Source organism: Buteo buteo, chromosome 16 (genome assembly GCF_964188355.1).
Source record: "Buteo buteo chromosome 16, bButBut1.hap1.1, whole genome shotgun sequence".
NCBI classification, from domain to species: domain Eukaryota; kingdom Metazoa; phylum Chordata; class Aves; order Accipitriformes; family Accipitridae; genus Buteo; species Buteo buteo.
The window spans coordinates 539,326-555,559 of NC_134186.1; the positions used below are offsets into that span (position 1 = coordinate 539,326).

A 16,234-nucleotide genomic window follows, 5' to 3' on the forward strand; every position below is an offset into this window, starting at 1 on the left:
CTTGCTCTCGTGTGTTTCTTGAACAGCAGGCACACGGCAGAGCACGGTCTGAGCAGCGTTGCAGCTCTGTGCTCAGCTTTGTCCTTGCCCCCAACCCCATACTGGGGATGGCCGATCCCCCCAGTGCTCACGCTTCCCCCTCCCCAAACCACAGGCCCAGCATCAGCTGTACCAGTCCCGTGGGTTATGGCGGAGGAACGGCAGCTCCCTCCTCCTGCTGTGGGGCAGCAGTGGGTTCCTGGTGCCGGGGCTGCCTGTCTGTCTGTGCCTGCCGTCTGTCCGGGCAGGCTGTTCTGCAGGACGGGCCCGAGCAGGACTCTGCATGGGCACGATGCCTCCGGGCTGGGTGTCGAGTCAGGCTCAGCAGCAGCCAGGATGCTGCACTGCTGCGGGAGCTGGCCTGGATCGCTGCGATACCGAATCGTAGCCCGCTGTGCAGGAAAGCTTCCTTCCCCCTGTGATATGTACTCCCCGGTCTGCACACGTAGGCTCTCGGGAGGAGGTTTGGTGGGGAAGTTGCTGTAGTCTCCAGTTGGGGTAACAGTGGTCTCCTGGCAGCCTTCCCCGAAGCGGTGCATGCTCATTACTCACTTTTATCAGCCGGGGAGCCATTTATTCCCCTAACATCTGAAACTATTTTCCACAGATTCCTTTACATTTACTAACAGCTGCCACGACTTCCTCTGGGCTCGCCGGCCCCAGCCCCCAGCACCCCGCTCCGTTCCCCCTGCGCGGTGGCTTGGCTTCTGCGGGTGCTGCTCCGGCAGCACGACAGGCACAGCCCGCGGGGCCGTGGGGGACCACGGCGCTGGCTCCGTGCGTGCGCGTTCTCGGCTCCTTCAAAGGCTCCTTCTCCGGTGGCTAATGGGGTTTTTCAAGTAAGATTTTTGTTGCTGTTGCTGCCCTGTGACCTGTGCCGGGCTCTGGTTTTGCTGCTGCTCAGCCTCAAAGGGTGAGCGAGCAGCTCCAGCCCTGGAGGTTTCCAGCTGAGCCTGTCCTCCACAGGAGCACCACAAACCCTTGTTTCTGCAGCGCTGTTTCCAGGGATTAACCACAAAAGGTTTCTGTACAAAGGGCCCCCGGGCTCCTCTTTCAGTCAGCCTCAAGAGCCTCACGTTTTCAGCCAAAAAAGGAAATGACCCAGCTGCACGTAGCACTGGAACATCTGGATTTTATCCCTGTCATGAATGGGTCATGGCTGTGCACGGCCCAGTGCCTGATTTACGGGAGGGGGAGGGTGATGTCATGCACAAACATCCCCCGAGACTCCCAGAGTGCGGGTCTAAAACAGTCGTGAAAATGTTATTAAGCACAGGCGAACAGTGCGGGGCGGGGGGGCAGGGCTGGGGCTGCTGCGTGGGGTGAGGTGGGAGAAGGGAAACTCGCTGGGAGTCCAGGGCAGCACTGGGGGTGTAGAAAGAGGCCCCGGCAGTAACCAAACGTGCCCGAGCTGTGCTCCCCTGCACCGCCAGCACGGGACTGGGGACCGCGTCTGCAGCCCCGATGGGCAGAGCCAGGTCCAAGCCGCTGCCCGCACTGACCCCAGCGAGGTGTCCCAAAAGGGCTGCTTGCTCTGGGCCAGGGCACGTGTCGGGGTGAGAGCAGAGCCCTGCCGTGGGCTGGCTGGTGCAGCCACAGGGCTTGGACGTGGACCGGGACATGATGCTCCCCGGTGCCTGGAAGCAGCCTTGTGTCACGGCCCAAGGCACCAGCAGCAGCTTAGCACAACGGTGACGATGGCTGCTCGCTGCTGCCTGCGCAGTGGTGCCCGCGCTGGGCACGTGCCGGCTGTGTGCTTTCCTCCCCTGGAGACGGGCACGGCTGCCCTGGGCTCGGGCTCGCTGCAGGCAGCGGTTTCGCTTCCCAGAGGCTTGTTCTCTTTCCAGCCAGAGTTTCCCCCGGAGAAGAGCTGAGCCACCGGCATGTCGGATACAGTCTGCACGGCAGTGACGTGTGCTGGTGTCCCAGAGCTGCATGGCTGGGGAGCGAGCTCTGCCTGCTCCTGCCTGCGGTTGGGCAGGAGGGAAGGACTAATTTCAGCTCCCAGCTGCCTGCCGGCGTTTGCCCCTTTTCCAGCTGTAGCTGCACACAGGTTCAGACAGCGTGTCAGATTACTGTGCCGGTAATGCCTCGTCTGAGCTCCCCAAACCGAGCACGGACCTGCCTTAGCTGCTCCTGCGTCCCTCCAGGTGACCGGTGAGGAGGCTGCGCTGGTGCTGGGTGAAGCTGGAGGCTCGGGCTTGACCCCACAATGGTACAGGCAGGTCTCCAGGGCAATCGCTGCAGGTCGCAGGGCTGGTGGGAGAGCCAGTGTTAAAGGGTGAATAGCTCTCCTGTGTCTCTAGTGTTAGGAGGTAGGGATGTGGTTATAGCCAGGCTGAACCCTGCAGGTATCCTGTGAATACTCCCCCAGGTCTTTTTTATTGTCGCTTTGTCCCCACCCTTCCAGGGCAGCGCCTAGTGAAGGTCCTGGGAAGGTGGGGAAGGACTGGTAGCTCAATACAAGTAGGTTTGCTCCCATCGTCCCACGTTTCCTTCCAGGAAAACTGTGCGATGTCCCTCCCCGGTCTGTCCTGCAGTCACAGGCACAAAGGCTGCTGCTGCGACAATGGCATCGAGGGGCTGCAGGGGCTGCGCTGCTGCCCGGGGATGGAACGGCAACCCCCGGAGCAAACCTTCTCCCAGGTGCGCTGCAGTTCGTGGGGTGAGGAGGAGGGAGGCCACACAGGGGCTGGTCTTGTCCCACCTCCACCCTCCTAATGCCAGCAGCCCAAAATAAAGAGGCCATGTGGCTGGATGGGACATTGCTAGATTTCAGCTCCTTCCCTTTCCAGGGATGAAGTTTCATGCAAAGGGAAATGGAAGAACACTAAGTTCAGAACCTTATCTCCATTTTTATTTTTAGACAGGCATTCATGAAGAAGAAATGACGTACTTTGAGGCAGCCTGTAGTGCAAGAGAGTAATTAAAGACAGTATTCTTACCTTCAGTATCATTCTCTCCTCAATGAATTGGCTGTTCCCAGGGCAGGATCATGTTTGTCTGCCATAATTGAGCCCATTTTTTTTGTTGTTGCTTTTGGCTGAAAGTAATTTATCATGCATGGTAGAAAAATATGAATAATTTATTTGTGAGTTAAAATTTAATTATAGCTTTGCATTTGGCAAAGTGGGGGCAAAGCATGATCTCTCCCTGACATTTAGGGTGGATCTGAAGAAGGCAATTAAAATCCAAGTGAAAGTGGAAGGTTGCAGCCATGGTTTCTGTGGGAGGACTTCCACCAGGATCGTGTCACTCAAGCACAGTCATGTTGTCGAAAGCCTGTCAGGCAACAAAAGTCTGCACTTCCCAGGTACCAAGGGCAACAGCTCTGACCCATGAGAGACAATGAGGGCTGCATACCAGATCCTACATGCTTATTTCTTTCAGGCATGTTCCAGTTTGGACTCTGATTCATGACCATGTAATGCTGCTGGAGCCTGTCAACTCTGCCAGCCGCTGGCATCCCACCTGTGTAGGATGGGGAGGGTTTCCTCCCCTGGCTGCAGGGGCACGGGGGCTTGTACTGGGGTGGGTGCACGGTGCTGGCCATGCAGCCAAGAGTTCTGCCTGGGCGGCTGTGATGAGCACAGGCAGCAGGGATCCCTGGCAGTGCCAAGCCTGGGCATTCCCTCCCTGCCCTGCATTCAGCCCTTACCTCAAGCCCAGCTGCAGGAGGTGATTTTACAAGCCGAGTGCTATGTATAACAACTGCGTCTGGGCTAAGCAACCATGCCTGCGTGACCCAGTCTGTCCTGCTTCCTGGGGCTCAAGAGTTTTCTCAGGAAGACAAGGTGGAGGCAGGCTTGCAGGTAGCACAGCGTCCCTGCACGCTCTGCCTTGGCTCTCAGCACCCAGTGCTGTGTAGGCTGGATGCCCGTGCTGCCCACCCCATCCCCAGGCAAGCCCTGAGGAGCAGTGCTCCCCAAAAGGCAGGTCGGCTGGGGCCCCAATGCTGCATGAAGGCTGCCTTCTGCTTCCAGACGGGTCCTGGAACGTGGCAGGGTGAATGTTTACTTAAGCAAGCTCACAATAATTTTGGTAAGGGTAATTAAAGCCATGACATTTTCTAAGTACTTCTTCCTGTTTTCTCTATCCTTATTGTGCATGTTCTGCAGCAATGCCGTGGCAGAGAGGAAGAGCGTGTGTATGCGGAGGGTGGCGTGTGGGTGCATGGCTGAAGGATGCTGAGCAGGGTGGAGTTGCTGTGTGGCTGCAGGGAGGGTGTGTTGTGTGCACGCCCTGTGCTTGCATGGGGCATATGAGCGAGTTTTGGAGCAGTTGTCCATGTTTAGGAGGACTTCAGGCATGTGTGCTACCAGGCTGAATGCTGTGCTGAGTTTCCGGGAGGTGCCAAGGCTGTTTCAGAGTGCACGCAGTTGCATTTGTGCATGCATACTACTACAGAAAGCACCCGTGCTAGCACTGTTTGGAACAAGACTTCTGGGTATCTATTTAGCTTTCTCCTCCTCCATTCCCCTCTCTCCCACCTTCTGACACCAGCCCAGCACCTTCCCACCTCTCAAGATTGCCCCGAGGCTGCTGCCTGCTGCGATGGGAATGGTTTCCCAAGGATCTCCCGCTTTTAACTTTGCCTTCTCCACTTTGCTGATGCTTCTTGAGAAAGGTCATTGTGCCTCCAAGGCTGGGGTCAGTCCTGATCCCAAATCCAACACCAGCACCTCGGGGCAGTCTGTGCCACCACATATGGTCAGCGCTGGGGAGAGCTGCAGGCAGGCCTGGAGGGGCTTGCAAGGCAGCCGCCGGGAGGGCTCCTGCCTGCAGAACCCCCCCGGGCCCTGCGCCCAGCGGGGCTGGGCTGGGCTGCTGCGGTGCCGGGGTCCAGCCGCTGCCACAGAGGGACAGGCAGGACTCCTGGCAGATGGGCAGGGCTGTGGAGCATTGCAGCTCTCCTGGGCATGAGGCTTTCCCTCCTCTCCCGGCAGTGACTGCCACACACCCACCCTGGCTCTCTGTGCAGCCAGGACAGCACAGAGCCCAGCTGCTCTGCATAAAACAGCATTTTCTGGGTGACTGCTAACTATTTGAGTATAATTTAAGCTAATGGCCTCATACAACACAACATTCTCATGCTGATTTACTAGACTAGGAAGTATAAGCAGTTGCCACTCTGCTGAAACCTGTTTGCAGAGGGCCCCTCTCCTGGCCATGGGAGCCTGCCTGCCCCTTGCTGGGGTTCCCACTCCAGCCCCTTTTCTCTCTCAATCATCAGACTTGTGTCCCCTCCTGCAGAGAGGGCAGCTCCAGGGCCTGGCCCTGGGCTGGAGCGCAGGGGGGCACCCAGGAGGCGAGGGGGGGCCCTGAGCACTGCTGCCACGTCTGCCACTAGTCCCCCTGCTCCCAGGCTGACACACGCAAGCTCTCGGTGAGACACCCTCGCCCCCAGCCACCATCCCAGGGACACATGCTCTGCGGCAGAGGGGTCCGGCGGTGGAGCGGAGGCACCGCCTGCATGCACCCACCCAGCTGGGGCTCCGGGGTCCTGGCCAGCGTGTCCCCGTGGCCTCAGCAGCGAGGGGCACGCGGTGTGCCGCCAGGCCTGTGCCAGAGCAGGACGTCAAGCCTGTTAATAACAGCACTGGTGGAAATGGTAGGAAAAAGGGCTGCCGGGGAGCTTTGCAAGCCCTTCTGCAGGCTCCAGTGCCCAGATTCTGTCCAGGTCATGCTGTCGGCACCTTTGGTTTTGTCGTTGCTTTTCTGGCACTTGCGCAATGATCCGTCTCTCCCTGGCAACAGAACGGCTAAATAGCTGCTCGCAGCTGAGGCACTGGGGAGCCGAGACCACAGAAATGCCCGGGACCTGCTCCCAGGGGACTCCAGCTCCTCAGGCCTCCTCTGATGTGGGCTGCGGCGCAAGCTCTGCCTCCCCGCTCTCCTCTGACCCCGCCACCGTGGCTGCAGTGTGCAGGGTGGGTACCACCGCGGTCTTCAAGCCTGTGATTTCCTCTACCAGCTGCTCTTGGCACCAAACCACCTCTCCCGCTGGCCTCAGACCCTGCCACTGTTTTCTTGAGCGGGCAGATGGGACAGAAAACAGCAAGCTGTTCCTTTGGGTGTCTGTCAGGTTAGCAGCCTTCCTGTGCCGATCACAGCGCCTAAAACCGCAGCGCAGGTTACTTGTGCGAGGAGGAAATGCTGACGGCAGAAATCCCTTCCCGCCGGCTCCCCATCTGCAGAGGAAGCGCCGGGGCAGCTATCGGATCTCTGCGGGCCTCTCTGCAGCCCGGCGGCATCTCTGCAGAGGTGGCACACGTCCCCGCCACAGCCACGCCAGGGCCACCAGCGCCCGCTCACCGCACCGCGGCTCTGCCCGGGCAGCTCCCCGTGGCGCCGGGCCAGTTTTTCACACGCAGGGCGTGAAACAAAAAAATTCACACCTCCCTCGTCCTTGGAGCTTTAATCCTTTCAGGTGGACACCCCCGAGGCCTCCTGCTCCGGAGGGGTGCGCTCAGCAGCCACCGTGCTGGCAGGGACCCCACACCGGGCCTACAGCGGCAGGGCCCAGGCGGCAGGCAGCCCTGCCTCGGCAGCGAGCCGGGCCCGGGCCGGGCGGTGACGGCCGGGGCTCGTCGTGAGGGTGCCCGGAGGAACCGAGAGGAACCGACCCGGTCCCGCCCGCGGGACGGGGACGCGTCGGCCTGAGGTGGCCGCGTGGGGGGGCACGGCCGGGCCGGAGCCGCCTTCTGCTGGCGGCCGAGGCCGCGCCGCTGCGGGCCGACCCCGGCCCCGACCCCGGCCCCTCTGCCCCCGGCCCCGGGCCCCGGGGCTGCCCCTCCGCCCCGCTAGCACCGCGGCCGAGCGCCGCCGGGGGGCCGGAACCTCCGCGCCGGGCGCGGGCGCGACCGGAGCCTTCCGGCGGGACACGGGCCGGGCCGGAAGCTTCCGGCGGGGGCGGAGGCGGGACCGGAAGGGCAGAGCGGCGGCTTCCGGGCGGGCGCGGGAGGATGGAGACCATCCTGGAGCAGCAGCGGCGCTACCATGAGGAGCGGGAGCGGCTCATGGACGTGATGGTGAAGGAGATGCTCACCAAGAAGTCCACGGTGCGTCCGGGGCCGCGGGGAGGGGGGGCGGCCGCCGCGGCCCGGGCCCGCCCGCGCTAACGCTGCGCCTCTCCCCGCAGCTCCGCGACCAGATCAACTCGGACCACCGGACGCGGGCCATGCAGGACGTGAGTGCGGAGGGACCGGGACCGGGGGCCCCGGCAGGCCTGGGGCGGGCTCTGCCGGCGGCCCCGGGAGCAGCGTGGCGCAGGCCGGGCCTGGCCTCTGCCTGGTGCTGCCAGAGCGCCCGGGAACGAGCCGGTCTTCTCCCCGGTAACGTCCTCGGTGGCATCTGGGGCTTTCTTTTGTTTTTTTAGAGGTACATGGAAGTGAGCGGCAACCTGAGAGACTTGTACGACGACAAGGACGGGTAAGTGCTTGTACAAACACCTCATCTGGTGCGTGGCCACCTGGATGTCTGCTGTACGTGTTTTCCAGACAAAGAACCTGGGGGCTCTTTTAACTCAATCGTAAATACATGAGAAGGAGTGCTGGCGTGTGAGACCAGGAATCAGGTTTTGGAGACTAAACCTGCTAGAGCAGGACCCAGGTTGCACATTGGATATGTACATGCTGGATATACACATTTTGTTCTTTTCTTGGTTTAAGTCGGGGGAGGGAGGCCCTGAGTTGCCTTGAAGGTTTCTCAGTGGAGATTACAGCATGTTCAGTGGGAGATGTGACCCGGAACTTCAAACTGTAAGCCTGGTGGACTGTGAGATCTGATGTGACTTTCTGGGGGTTTGCAGTCAGTCTTGCTGGAGCTTTGTGTGATCAAAATGCAGCGCTAGATGTGGAAAAAGGTTCTATCAGTGTCAACGTGTTTTCCTTTCCACTTGTAATCTGACTTTTTTTGTGAGCTCAGCTTGCGGAAAGAAGAACTCAGTGCCATTTCAGGGCCAAATGAATTTGCAGAATTCTACAACAGGCTGAAACAAATTAAGGAATTTCACCGGAAGCACCCAAATGAGGTAAGTAGTTATCTCCTTCGTAAGAATTGGTGATTTGTGGTCTGTTGAACCTCATCCCTGCAATAAGCAGACTTTTTTTTCAGTTTAAGTCCCTTAATACACAAGTATTAAGTACACTAAAATGTCACTTGAGAAAAGAAGTTGTTCAAGGTTAGGTAAGGCTTCAGAGGCAGTCTGTAAGCTCCTGTGAGAGCATATGAATAGGAGAAGATGCAAGATGCTAACTCTGTTCTCTGTATGCTGTGTGTTAGCTCAGGAACGTTCTGCTGCTGAGCTGGTGTTTGGTCTTGCCTTTCTCATGCTGGCTGAAGTCAGACTTCTTTTCTTTGTGCAAAAGTAATGGTGAAGATATACTTTGGATACCTTTTCAGTTAGCAGTTTTATTTACAACCTGTTGTGATTTTATATTAATTGTTCTTGGACATTAACTGAAGTCATAAGGTTTTGTGTAACTTCTGTCTGTTCTTGAAGATCTGTGTTCCGATGTCAGTGGAGTTTGAGGAACTGTTGAAGGCCAGAGACAACCCAAGTGAAGAAGCTCAAAGTAAGTTTGTAGTTTTTCTCTGAGGCCAGTTTAAGTGAAAATGTGGTGCTTGCTTGAGAGGCATTATTTAATGAGTTGTTTGATCTGTTCTGCATGTTTCAGAGTTCCAACTCCCTTTTACTAAATGACTTCTGAAAATTGTTCTTTTGTCATTTAAATTCTTCTGAACTGCAGCCCGCTGGAATATTCCACAGTAGTGGTGCTTCACTTGAGGAGTGTTCTAGTGTGGGTACACAGAGAAGCAGTCAGGTGTCTGATCAATGAGTATCTTACTTGCATTGTAAACATCTTCCTTAAGCATAAATTAGTCCACAGTTAATCCTTTTCAAGTTCTGAAACATATGTATAATAAGTAGGAAAGATTAAGGTCATAATAAAGCTCTACATGATCTTTCCTACAGATCTGGTGGAGTTCACAGATGAAGAAGGGTATGGACGATACTTAGATCTGCATGATTGTTATCTCAAGTACATTAATCTAAAATCATCAGAGGTAAGTGGCTGCATGTGTCTGGGCATCTGCAGTGCTTAAAGCCTAGGGGTTTTTCTTTGGTTGGTTCATGGTTATTTGTTTTTTTTCTTAAATACGTACACTTATTTCCAAATACCTATTTCAAAGTCACTTTGTTGCACATATAGCTTGACAGCATCTGAATTCTGAGTGCTGCTTCATGACTCTCCTCTTTTGTCGTCTTCAACTGAGACCTCTCTATTGTCTATGTAATGATGGCCTTGTAAAAAGCCTCTGTTTTCTGCTACCAAGTACCAATAGGTGTTTAAGGCAATGTGTTAGTGCACAGAGAACACCGGGCCTCTGCAGTCCAGAGTAATGGCATGAACTAGTGCCTTTCTTCTGGTCTGCTAACTGGAAACTGGATGTTCATTTGGCTGCATGTGTATAAAATCTGACTCAAACTTTTTTGTTCTTAGAAACTGGATTATATCACTTACTTATCCACATTTGACCAGCTCTTCGATATTCCCAAGGAGAGAAAAAATGCTGAATATAAGAGGTGAGCATTTTTGTCTACCAGCTTCTTTTATGACAGTTGATGAGAAGGAATTTGCTTTTTAAGTGTACAGCTGCTAAGAATATAGTTAACAGTCAAACTTAACTCATGTAAATTGGGTCACTGAGCTATAGTAACTCAGTCATGTGTCTGAGCCCTGAGAAAACATGCAGTGCAGCAAAAATGTGGAAGGCCACATTCTACTCTGTGGAAGGATCTTACTTCATCCTTGTAACTGCTGCATCTAGAAAACATGTGTTGAAAACTCATAATCCTGATGATTTTCCTATGAAGTACTAGAGGGTAATTACTTTCCAAAGATGTGGTTAGAGAAATACATTGATACTGAATTACCTGTGCTCATGATTACTCTGCCAGGTACCTTGAAATGCTTCTCGAGTACCTACAGGATTACACAGATCGAGTGAAACCGTTACTGGACCAGAATGAACTTTTTGGGAAAATTCAGACCGAGTTTGAGAAGAAGTGGGAAAATGGAACATTCCCTGGCTGGCCGGTGAGCAGTCGTTAAGCCTGTGTGAATGCTTCTGTATTTGTGATAGGTTTTCTGTGAATCATATGTGTAAAGTCATCACTGAGGTTAAGTCTAATAGCAAGGTGTACAGTTGTGAAGTCTAATAGCAAGGTGTGCAGTTGCGTATCAGTGTCTTGGTTTTGGCTGGGATAGAGTTAATTGTCTTCCTAGTAGCTGGTACAGTGCTATGTTTTTGAGTTCAGTATGCAAAGAATGTTGATAACACTGATGTTTTCAGTTGTTGCTAAGTAATGTTTAGTCTAAAGTCAAGGATTTTTCAGCTTCTGATGCCCCACCAGCAAGAAGGCTGGAGGGGCACAAGAAGCTGGGAGGGGACACAGCCAGGACAGCTGACCCCAACTGGCCAAAGGGATATTCCGTACTGTGTGACGTCATGTCTAGTATATAAATTGGGAGGGGGGGTGTGTTGCTGCTTGGGGACTAACTGGGCGTCAGTCGGTGGGTGGTGAGCAATTGCATTGTGCATCACTTGTATAGTCCAATCCTTTTATTATTACTATTGCCATTTTATTAGTGTTATTATTATCATTATTAGTTTCTTCTTTTCTATTCTATTAAACCGTTCTTATCTCAACCCACGAGTTTTACTTTTCCCGATTTTCTCCCGCATCCCACTGGGTGGGGGGCGGAGTGAGTGAATGGCTGCGTGGTGCTTGGTTGCTGGCTGGAGTTAAACCATGAAAATCAGGAAGATGCAATTTAATGCTAACTTGAAAACCAATGTAACTGGTTTGAAACTAACCTTTTTTTAAGGTTTGCTTATTTTGTATCTTTTCTATTTTTCCATTGCTCAGTTTAGCGAGAGATTTTTTTCTCTGTTTAATGAACTGCTTTTCTTGAGGTTAGACTATTATATTGCATGAAGTGTTGTAGGATGTCACAAAGATCTTGCATGTGGTTTTTCTTGGCAGAAAGAGACCAGCAGTGCACTCACTCATGCTGGAGCCCACCTGGACCTCTCAGCATTTTCCTCTTGGGAGGTATGTTTTCAGTGCTCTGCAGTTAGTGCTAAATTTTGAGCGTGTGGAAGCTCAGTAATTTTGTTTCTTTTCATAATTTTACTTGCTGAGCTTTCGTCTCTGGCTCTATGCTTTGTGGATAAAACTTTGATTATGCTGATGACTTACATCCCCCTAATAGGAGAAATTAACTTGAAAGGTTGGATTTGTCACATTCCTCATTTTTCAGTGAGGAGTGGTGCACCCTTGACAGTCCTTTCTTGAGTGCTGTACATTGTTTGTGCTTTGTTTTTTGTTTTTGTTTTTTTTTATGAGTTAAAACACACATACATCCATATTGTATTTGTTTAATAGCTCCTTTCTTATTGTGATTTAATTTAATTGAACAGGAATTGGCCTCCCTGGGACTGGACAGGTTAAAATCAGCTTTACTGGCCCTGGGACTAAAATGTGGCGGGTAAGGTGCAGTCTTTTTATAGTTCCTTTTCAGTTTTTGGGGTCTTCCTGTTTTGCATTCCTTTATGGCATACTTGTTTTGTCATCTCCATTGTGCAAGAATTACCTTAATGATGTTTGAAAGACAAAACATTGAGAACCAGTCAGGGGATACTGCGATATACTGTTTTGAAAAGTGTCCTGTACTCAAGTCTTTTGTACAGAAGAATTTGGCTTAAGGAATGAAGACAAAGATAATAGGAAATCTCATGATCTCTTAAAAGCTAAATTTAGAATTTTGTTGCATGAATTCAAATAGTTCTCGGGAAGTGTAAAACTATGGTTTGGACTCATCTCCTCCCTGCTTCTCCATAGGACTCTGGAAGAGCGTGCTCAGAGACTTTTTAGCACTAAAGGCAAATCCCTAGAAGCACTTGATCCTTCCTTGTTTGCTAAGAATCCAAAGACAAAAGGCAGCAAAAGGTGAGTTCCTAAAGGTCATTCTGAGGTTGGTGGTGTTCTCTTCACTTGGATGAGAAGTATTCTATAGAAATTACTCTTGTATAGTTGTGACAGAGATTCTTGGAGTGTTAGAAGCTTTTCATGTTGCACCAAATAGTCCTGAATGAACTGGAAGATACCAGAGCTAAATTTGTGTGTTTGTGTGCAGTTTAGGTTACATGAGCTGTTTGGTACTTGTTTCTGTTTTCTTGCTGTATACAAGTCAAGTGTGTCTTTAGGAGTTCAGTGTACGCATGATATTTGCAGTTCTTGAACGGACTTCATAAAGTTTCTTGATCTATTTCCAGAGACACTGAAAGAAATAAAGATCTTGCATTCCTGGAAGCTCAGATTTATGAATATGTAGAAGTTCTTGGGGTAAGGATTTAATTTTGTCTTTGAGCTTTTTAGTTCAGAGCTGTCAAATAGTGATTGGAAGGTCATCCACATCTTTACCCAGTGCTTTCATAGGCAGCATGCCCAGAAGAGTTATTTGCATGTCCAGAGTCATAAGGTTTTAAAGTGCATGTTAGCAGGTAGCTTTTTCTGTCAGTAAGTAGAATATTCTGCTTTGGAAGCACAAAATGTTATACTAAAAACTTAAGTTATACTAAAAACTTAAGGCTAAGCAAAATTGGAGTTCTCTGTTCTGTACTGGTCTTCCATTACCCTGTCTCTGTACATTGAGGAATTGTTTCACACTGCAAGAGTTTGCCCTTATTCTGTTGCTGTCGTGTTGTGTGAACAATTTCTTCTCTTTTCTCACACCCTAGGAACAGAGACACCTCACTCACGAGAATGTGCAGCGTAAGCAAGCACGGACAGGGGAGGAGAGGGAGGAGGAGGAGGAAGAGCAGATCAGTGAGAGTGAGAGTGAAGATGAAGAAAATGAAATTATTTATAATCCTAAAAATCTGCCTCTTGGTTGGGATGGCAAGGTAACTGAGATTGTCAGGTCTGGAAAAGTGGGAGGTGTCACTGACTCCACACTACTCTTCTGTTTGAACCTGCCTTACCATTTGGCCTAATCTTTGTTTCTCTTCGCTTGTCAGCCAATCCCATACTGGTTATATAAATTACATGGTTTAAACATCAACTACAATTGTGAGATTTGTGGTAACTACACCTACCGAGGGCCCAAAGCTTTTCAGCGTCACTTTGCAGTAAGTAACGTGTTGCTACAAAAACATCAGTACTACGTTCAGATAATCTTTATAATAAGTAACTAGTAAATCACTGGAGTGCCTGAGTGGCACTTCTTCCACTTTTAAAATGTGGGTCTGGGCTGATGCTGCAGGGCCATGCTCTGTACGGTCCCTTCTTGTTAGAATACTTAATTCCAGTACCCAGATCTGATTGGTGCGGAGTGCCTATTGACTGCCAGTGTATTGTTACTATCTGAAATACAGAAAAAATATTTTTATAGAGGTTTTTAGGACTGGTAGATTTGTTTTTTGATAGTATTTGTTTCACCCTGTCCAGATGTTAATATATCTTTTTAGTCTTTGGCATTGCAGATGAAGTGGCATTCCCTCTCATACACTGACCTCTTGCCTCTTGTCCCCAGGAGTGGCGACATGCTCATGGGATGAGATGCCTGGGCATTCCCAACACGGCACATTTTGCCAATGTCACGCAGATTGAGGATGCAGTCTCATGTAAGTAGTGATGGCAGAACAGGGGACATGTGGCATAAGAACGCTCATGTTAGCTCTTGCCAAAAATTTGTCTTACCCTATGACCAGAGACTATTTTTAGGAAAGAGGGTAAGAAACAGGTGCATGTGGGGTGATCCTTCCTTGGACCATCAATCCCAGCTTTTAAAATGAGAGTGGCTTTTTTTCTTTGTTGGATACCTGCAGGAGTAGATGCTTGCTGAGATTCCCAGTGAAGCATTCATTTGTTGCCAGCTGTTTTGTCTGTGATGCTTTGTGTATGAAATCTCAGCCAAGTGCAATGGGCCACCATTTCTTTAGGCAGAGTGTGGGTACATCATTCCGTATAACTCTTACTTAATTGATGTTCGTCAACATCTTTATGAGGAAGCCAGAAAAAACTTCAGAAACGGTGGAGCCTATAGGCAGATTTTGAAAGCCTACAGTATTTAGGACTTACAGTGATTGTAATTTAACGCGGCTAATCTGTGCTGATGTTTTGAGGAGGCTACCTCATGCAGAGGTTGTTTCTTGAATCTGCCCTGCTTAGGTTAACAGATACAGGTTATGGTTCCTGGAGGTAAATTAATTCTTGCCTAGAAGAAACCAAACAGGTAAAGCCTTGATTTCCCAAACAAGCTATTACTACCATTGGAGCCGTATCTCTGAAGTAGTGTTTTTGGACCTTTGTCTTTTGTGTCCAATCCTGAATCGTCATTTTAAAGCCTTGTTTGCTTTTGTTCTGTGCCTTTCAGTAAACCGTACAGGGGAACAATAAATTTGTAATGTATAGTAGATACATTGCTGGACAGTTGAAGTGACAGTCTTTTAAAAAAAACAAAAAACCAAAACACCTCATGTATGTTTTACTGGGTGAAAAACTAGTATCTCAAGGGAAATGGCATTAGATCCTGTATGACTTTGTATTTGCAGTGTGGGCAAAGCTGAAACAACAGAAGGCTTCAGAGAGATGGCAGCCTGATACAGAGGTGAGATATTACAGAGGCGAGATATTACAGAGGCATTTGCATGTCTAGTCCTGTGTACCTGGGAACCCCCGATTTACCTTGCATGAACTGTCTGGCTCTGTCAAAAGTATTTATCAGAGAGTCCCCTGCATGCTGGAGAGATGAGCAGGAACCTACGTTGCTGGTTGCACAGCTCCTGTTAGTGGTGATGTATGAAAAGCACTTCTTGTGCTGTATTGGAAAGGAGTTCTGATAGGACAGACTCAGCCCCTTGTGTAAGAATCTTTTAATACACTGCTTTACAGTACCAATGTCACCTTTGTTTTGTGAGAAGAAAAAGGAACTGTTGTGAGCAGTGTGTTCACTTTTACTAGTGTCTTTTCTTAAGCTTCTGTCTCAAACCATTTTTCAACAGCATGCAGGGCAACTGTGGGAAATACAGTAGTACAGCATGTAATTGTTCTGACTCTGAATATGCTCTTCTCATGGAGCCTGCTGGCAGATCCACTGCATACTCTCACGTGGAGAGGTTCTTGGCAGGGTGGTCATGTTCAGTAGGTGCTGCTGGAGCCAAAATTCAAATGCTGTAGTACAACCTGAGTCAGGCTGTGTCGAGGTGTCTCTAAACTGTTTGTTCCATTCTAGGAGGAATACGAGGATTCCAGTGGGAACGTGGTGAATAAAAAGACCTATGAAGACTTGAAACGTCAAGGGTTGCTGTAGCTTTTCCCAAGTGGAGGATTTCACATCTGAAAAGCAAGTGGAGAAGCATCAGCAGCTCTGACTCTTCTTCAGTTTCTGGATTTTCTATGTGCATGAGTATAGATTTCAAGGATACTTTATAGATTCACTTTCTAGTAAGCCCCTTGTGAAAAGCAGACTTGTGACATTATTTTATATTAAAAAAAAACCCTTGAAAAATAAACCAATTTTAATTTAGGAAGCGCTGAGAAACTTGTCTCCTTTCATATGCTGGAAGGAAGAGATTTGATTACGGTATTTTTAAAATGCTCTTTACGCAGTTTGAATTGTCAGAAACAATTGCTTCTCTCTTATTCCTGTTCTGATGGAAATTTTTATGATGCAGATTGGCTTTCTGTAAATCACACATGAACATTGCATGGTGACAATGAGTAACAGTCCTATACTATGCTGTAAGTGTATGGTTTTCTTTGGGTTCCTTTGCGAAACAAATTTATTTGGCTTACATTGCTGCTTTTACCTCAGGTCTGTCTCCCTGTGGAGCTTTGGCCACTGGGATTTTTTTCAGGAAATTAGTAATTGAGCTTGATTTATGTTGGGCTGTGTGGGCAGTTTGTGGTAATTTCTCCAGCACTGTTGTTGACTTGAAAGACGCGGTAGATTCTAGTGCAGATCCTTTCTTTGGTGACTCTTGAGCTGTGATGCAGGAGGATTGGGATGGGAACACATGATGTGTTTAGATGTGACCGTTGTGACTTCAGGAGCATTCTCTGCGCTCCTCAGTGCCATGCTTAAAGATGTCTGTACATAACCCCATGATATTCATGCTGTCA

The 16,234-nt window shown here is 50.1% G+C and overlaps 1 protein-coding gene across 1 annotated transcript; it reads left to right on the top strand.

Moving 5' to 3' along the window:
• The first annotated feature begins 6,929 nt into the window (after positions 1-6,929).
• SF3A3 (splicing factor 3a subunit 3) lies at positions 6,930-15,642 on the top strand. Its single transcript, XM_075047194.1, has 17 exons — positions 6,930-7,100; positions 7,181-7,228; positions 7,418-7,470; positions 7,966-8,071; positions 8,543-8,615; positions 9,017-9,108; positions 9,546-9,628; positions 10,004-10,142; positions 11,093-11,161; positions 11,530-11,597; positions 11,951-12,058; positions 12,385-12,454; positions 12,850-13,014; positions 13,129-13,239; positions 13,644-13,734; positions 14,665-14,720; positions 15,345-15,642. The coding sequence occupies exons 1-17, from the start codon at positions 7,005-7,007 to the stop codon at positions 15,420-15,422; spliced, it is 1,506 nt and encodes a 501-aa protein (XP_074903295.1). The 5' UTR covers positions 6,930-7,004; the 3' UTR covers positions 15,423-15,642.
• The last annotated feature ends 592 nt before the right edge of the window (positions 15,643-16,234 follow it).

Coding starts and splice junctions, on each gene's coding strand:
- SF3A3 (XM_075047194.1), top strand. CDS start 7,005: ATGGAGACCATCCTGGAGCAGCAGCGGCGCTACCATGAGGAGCGGGAG. Junction 11,162..11,529: donor CAGCATTTTCCTCTTGGGAG/GTATGTTTTCAG, acceptor TTAATTGAACAG/GAATTGGCCTCCCTGGGACT. Junction 14,721..15,344: donor GATGGCAGCCTGATACAGAG/GTGAGATATTAC, acceptor GTTCCATTCTAG/GAGGAATACGAGGATTCCAG.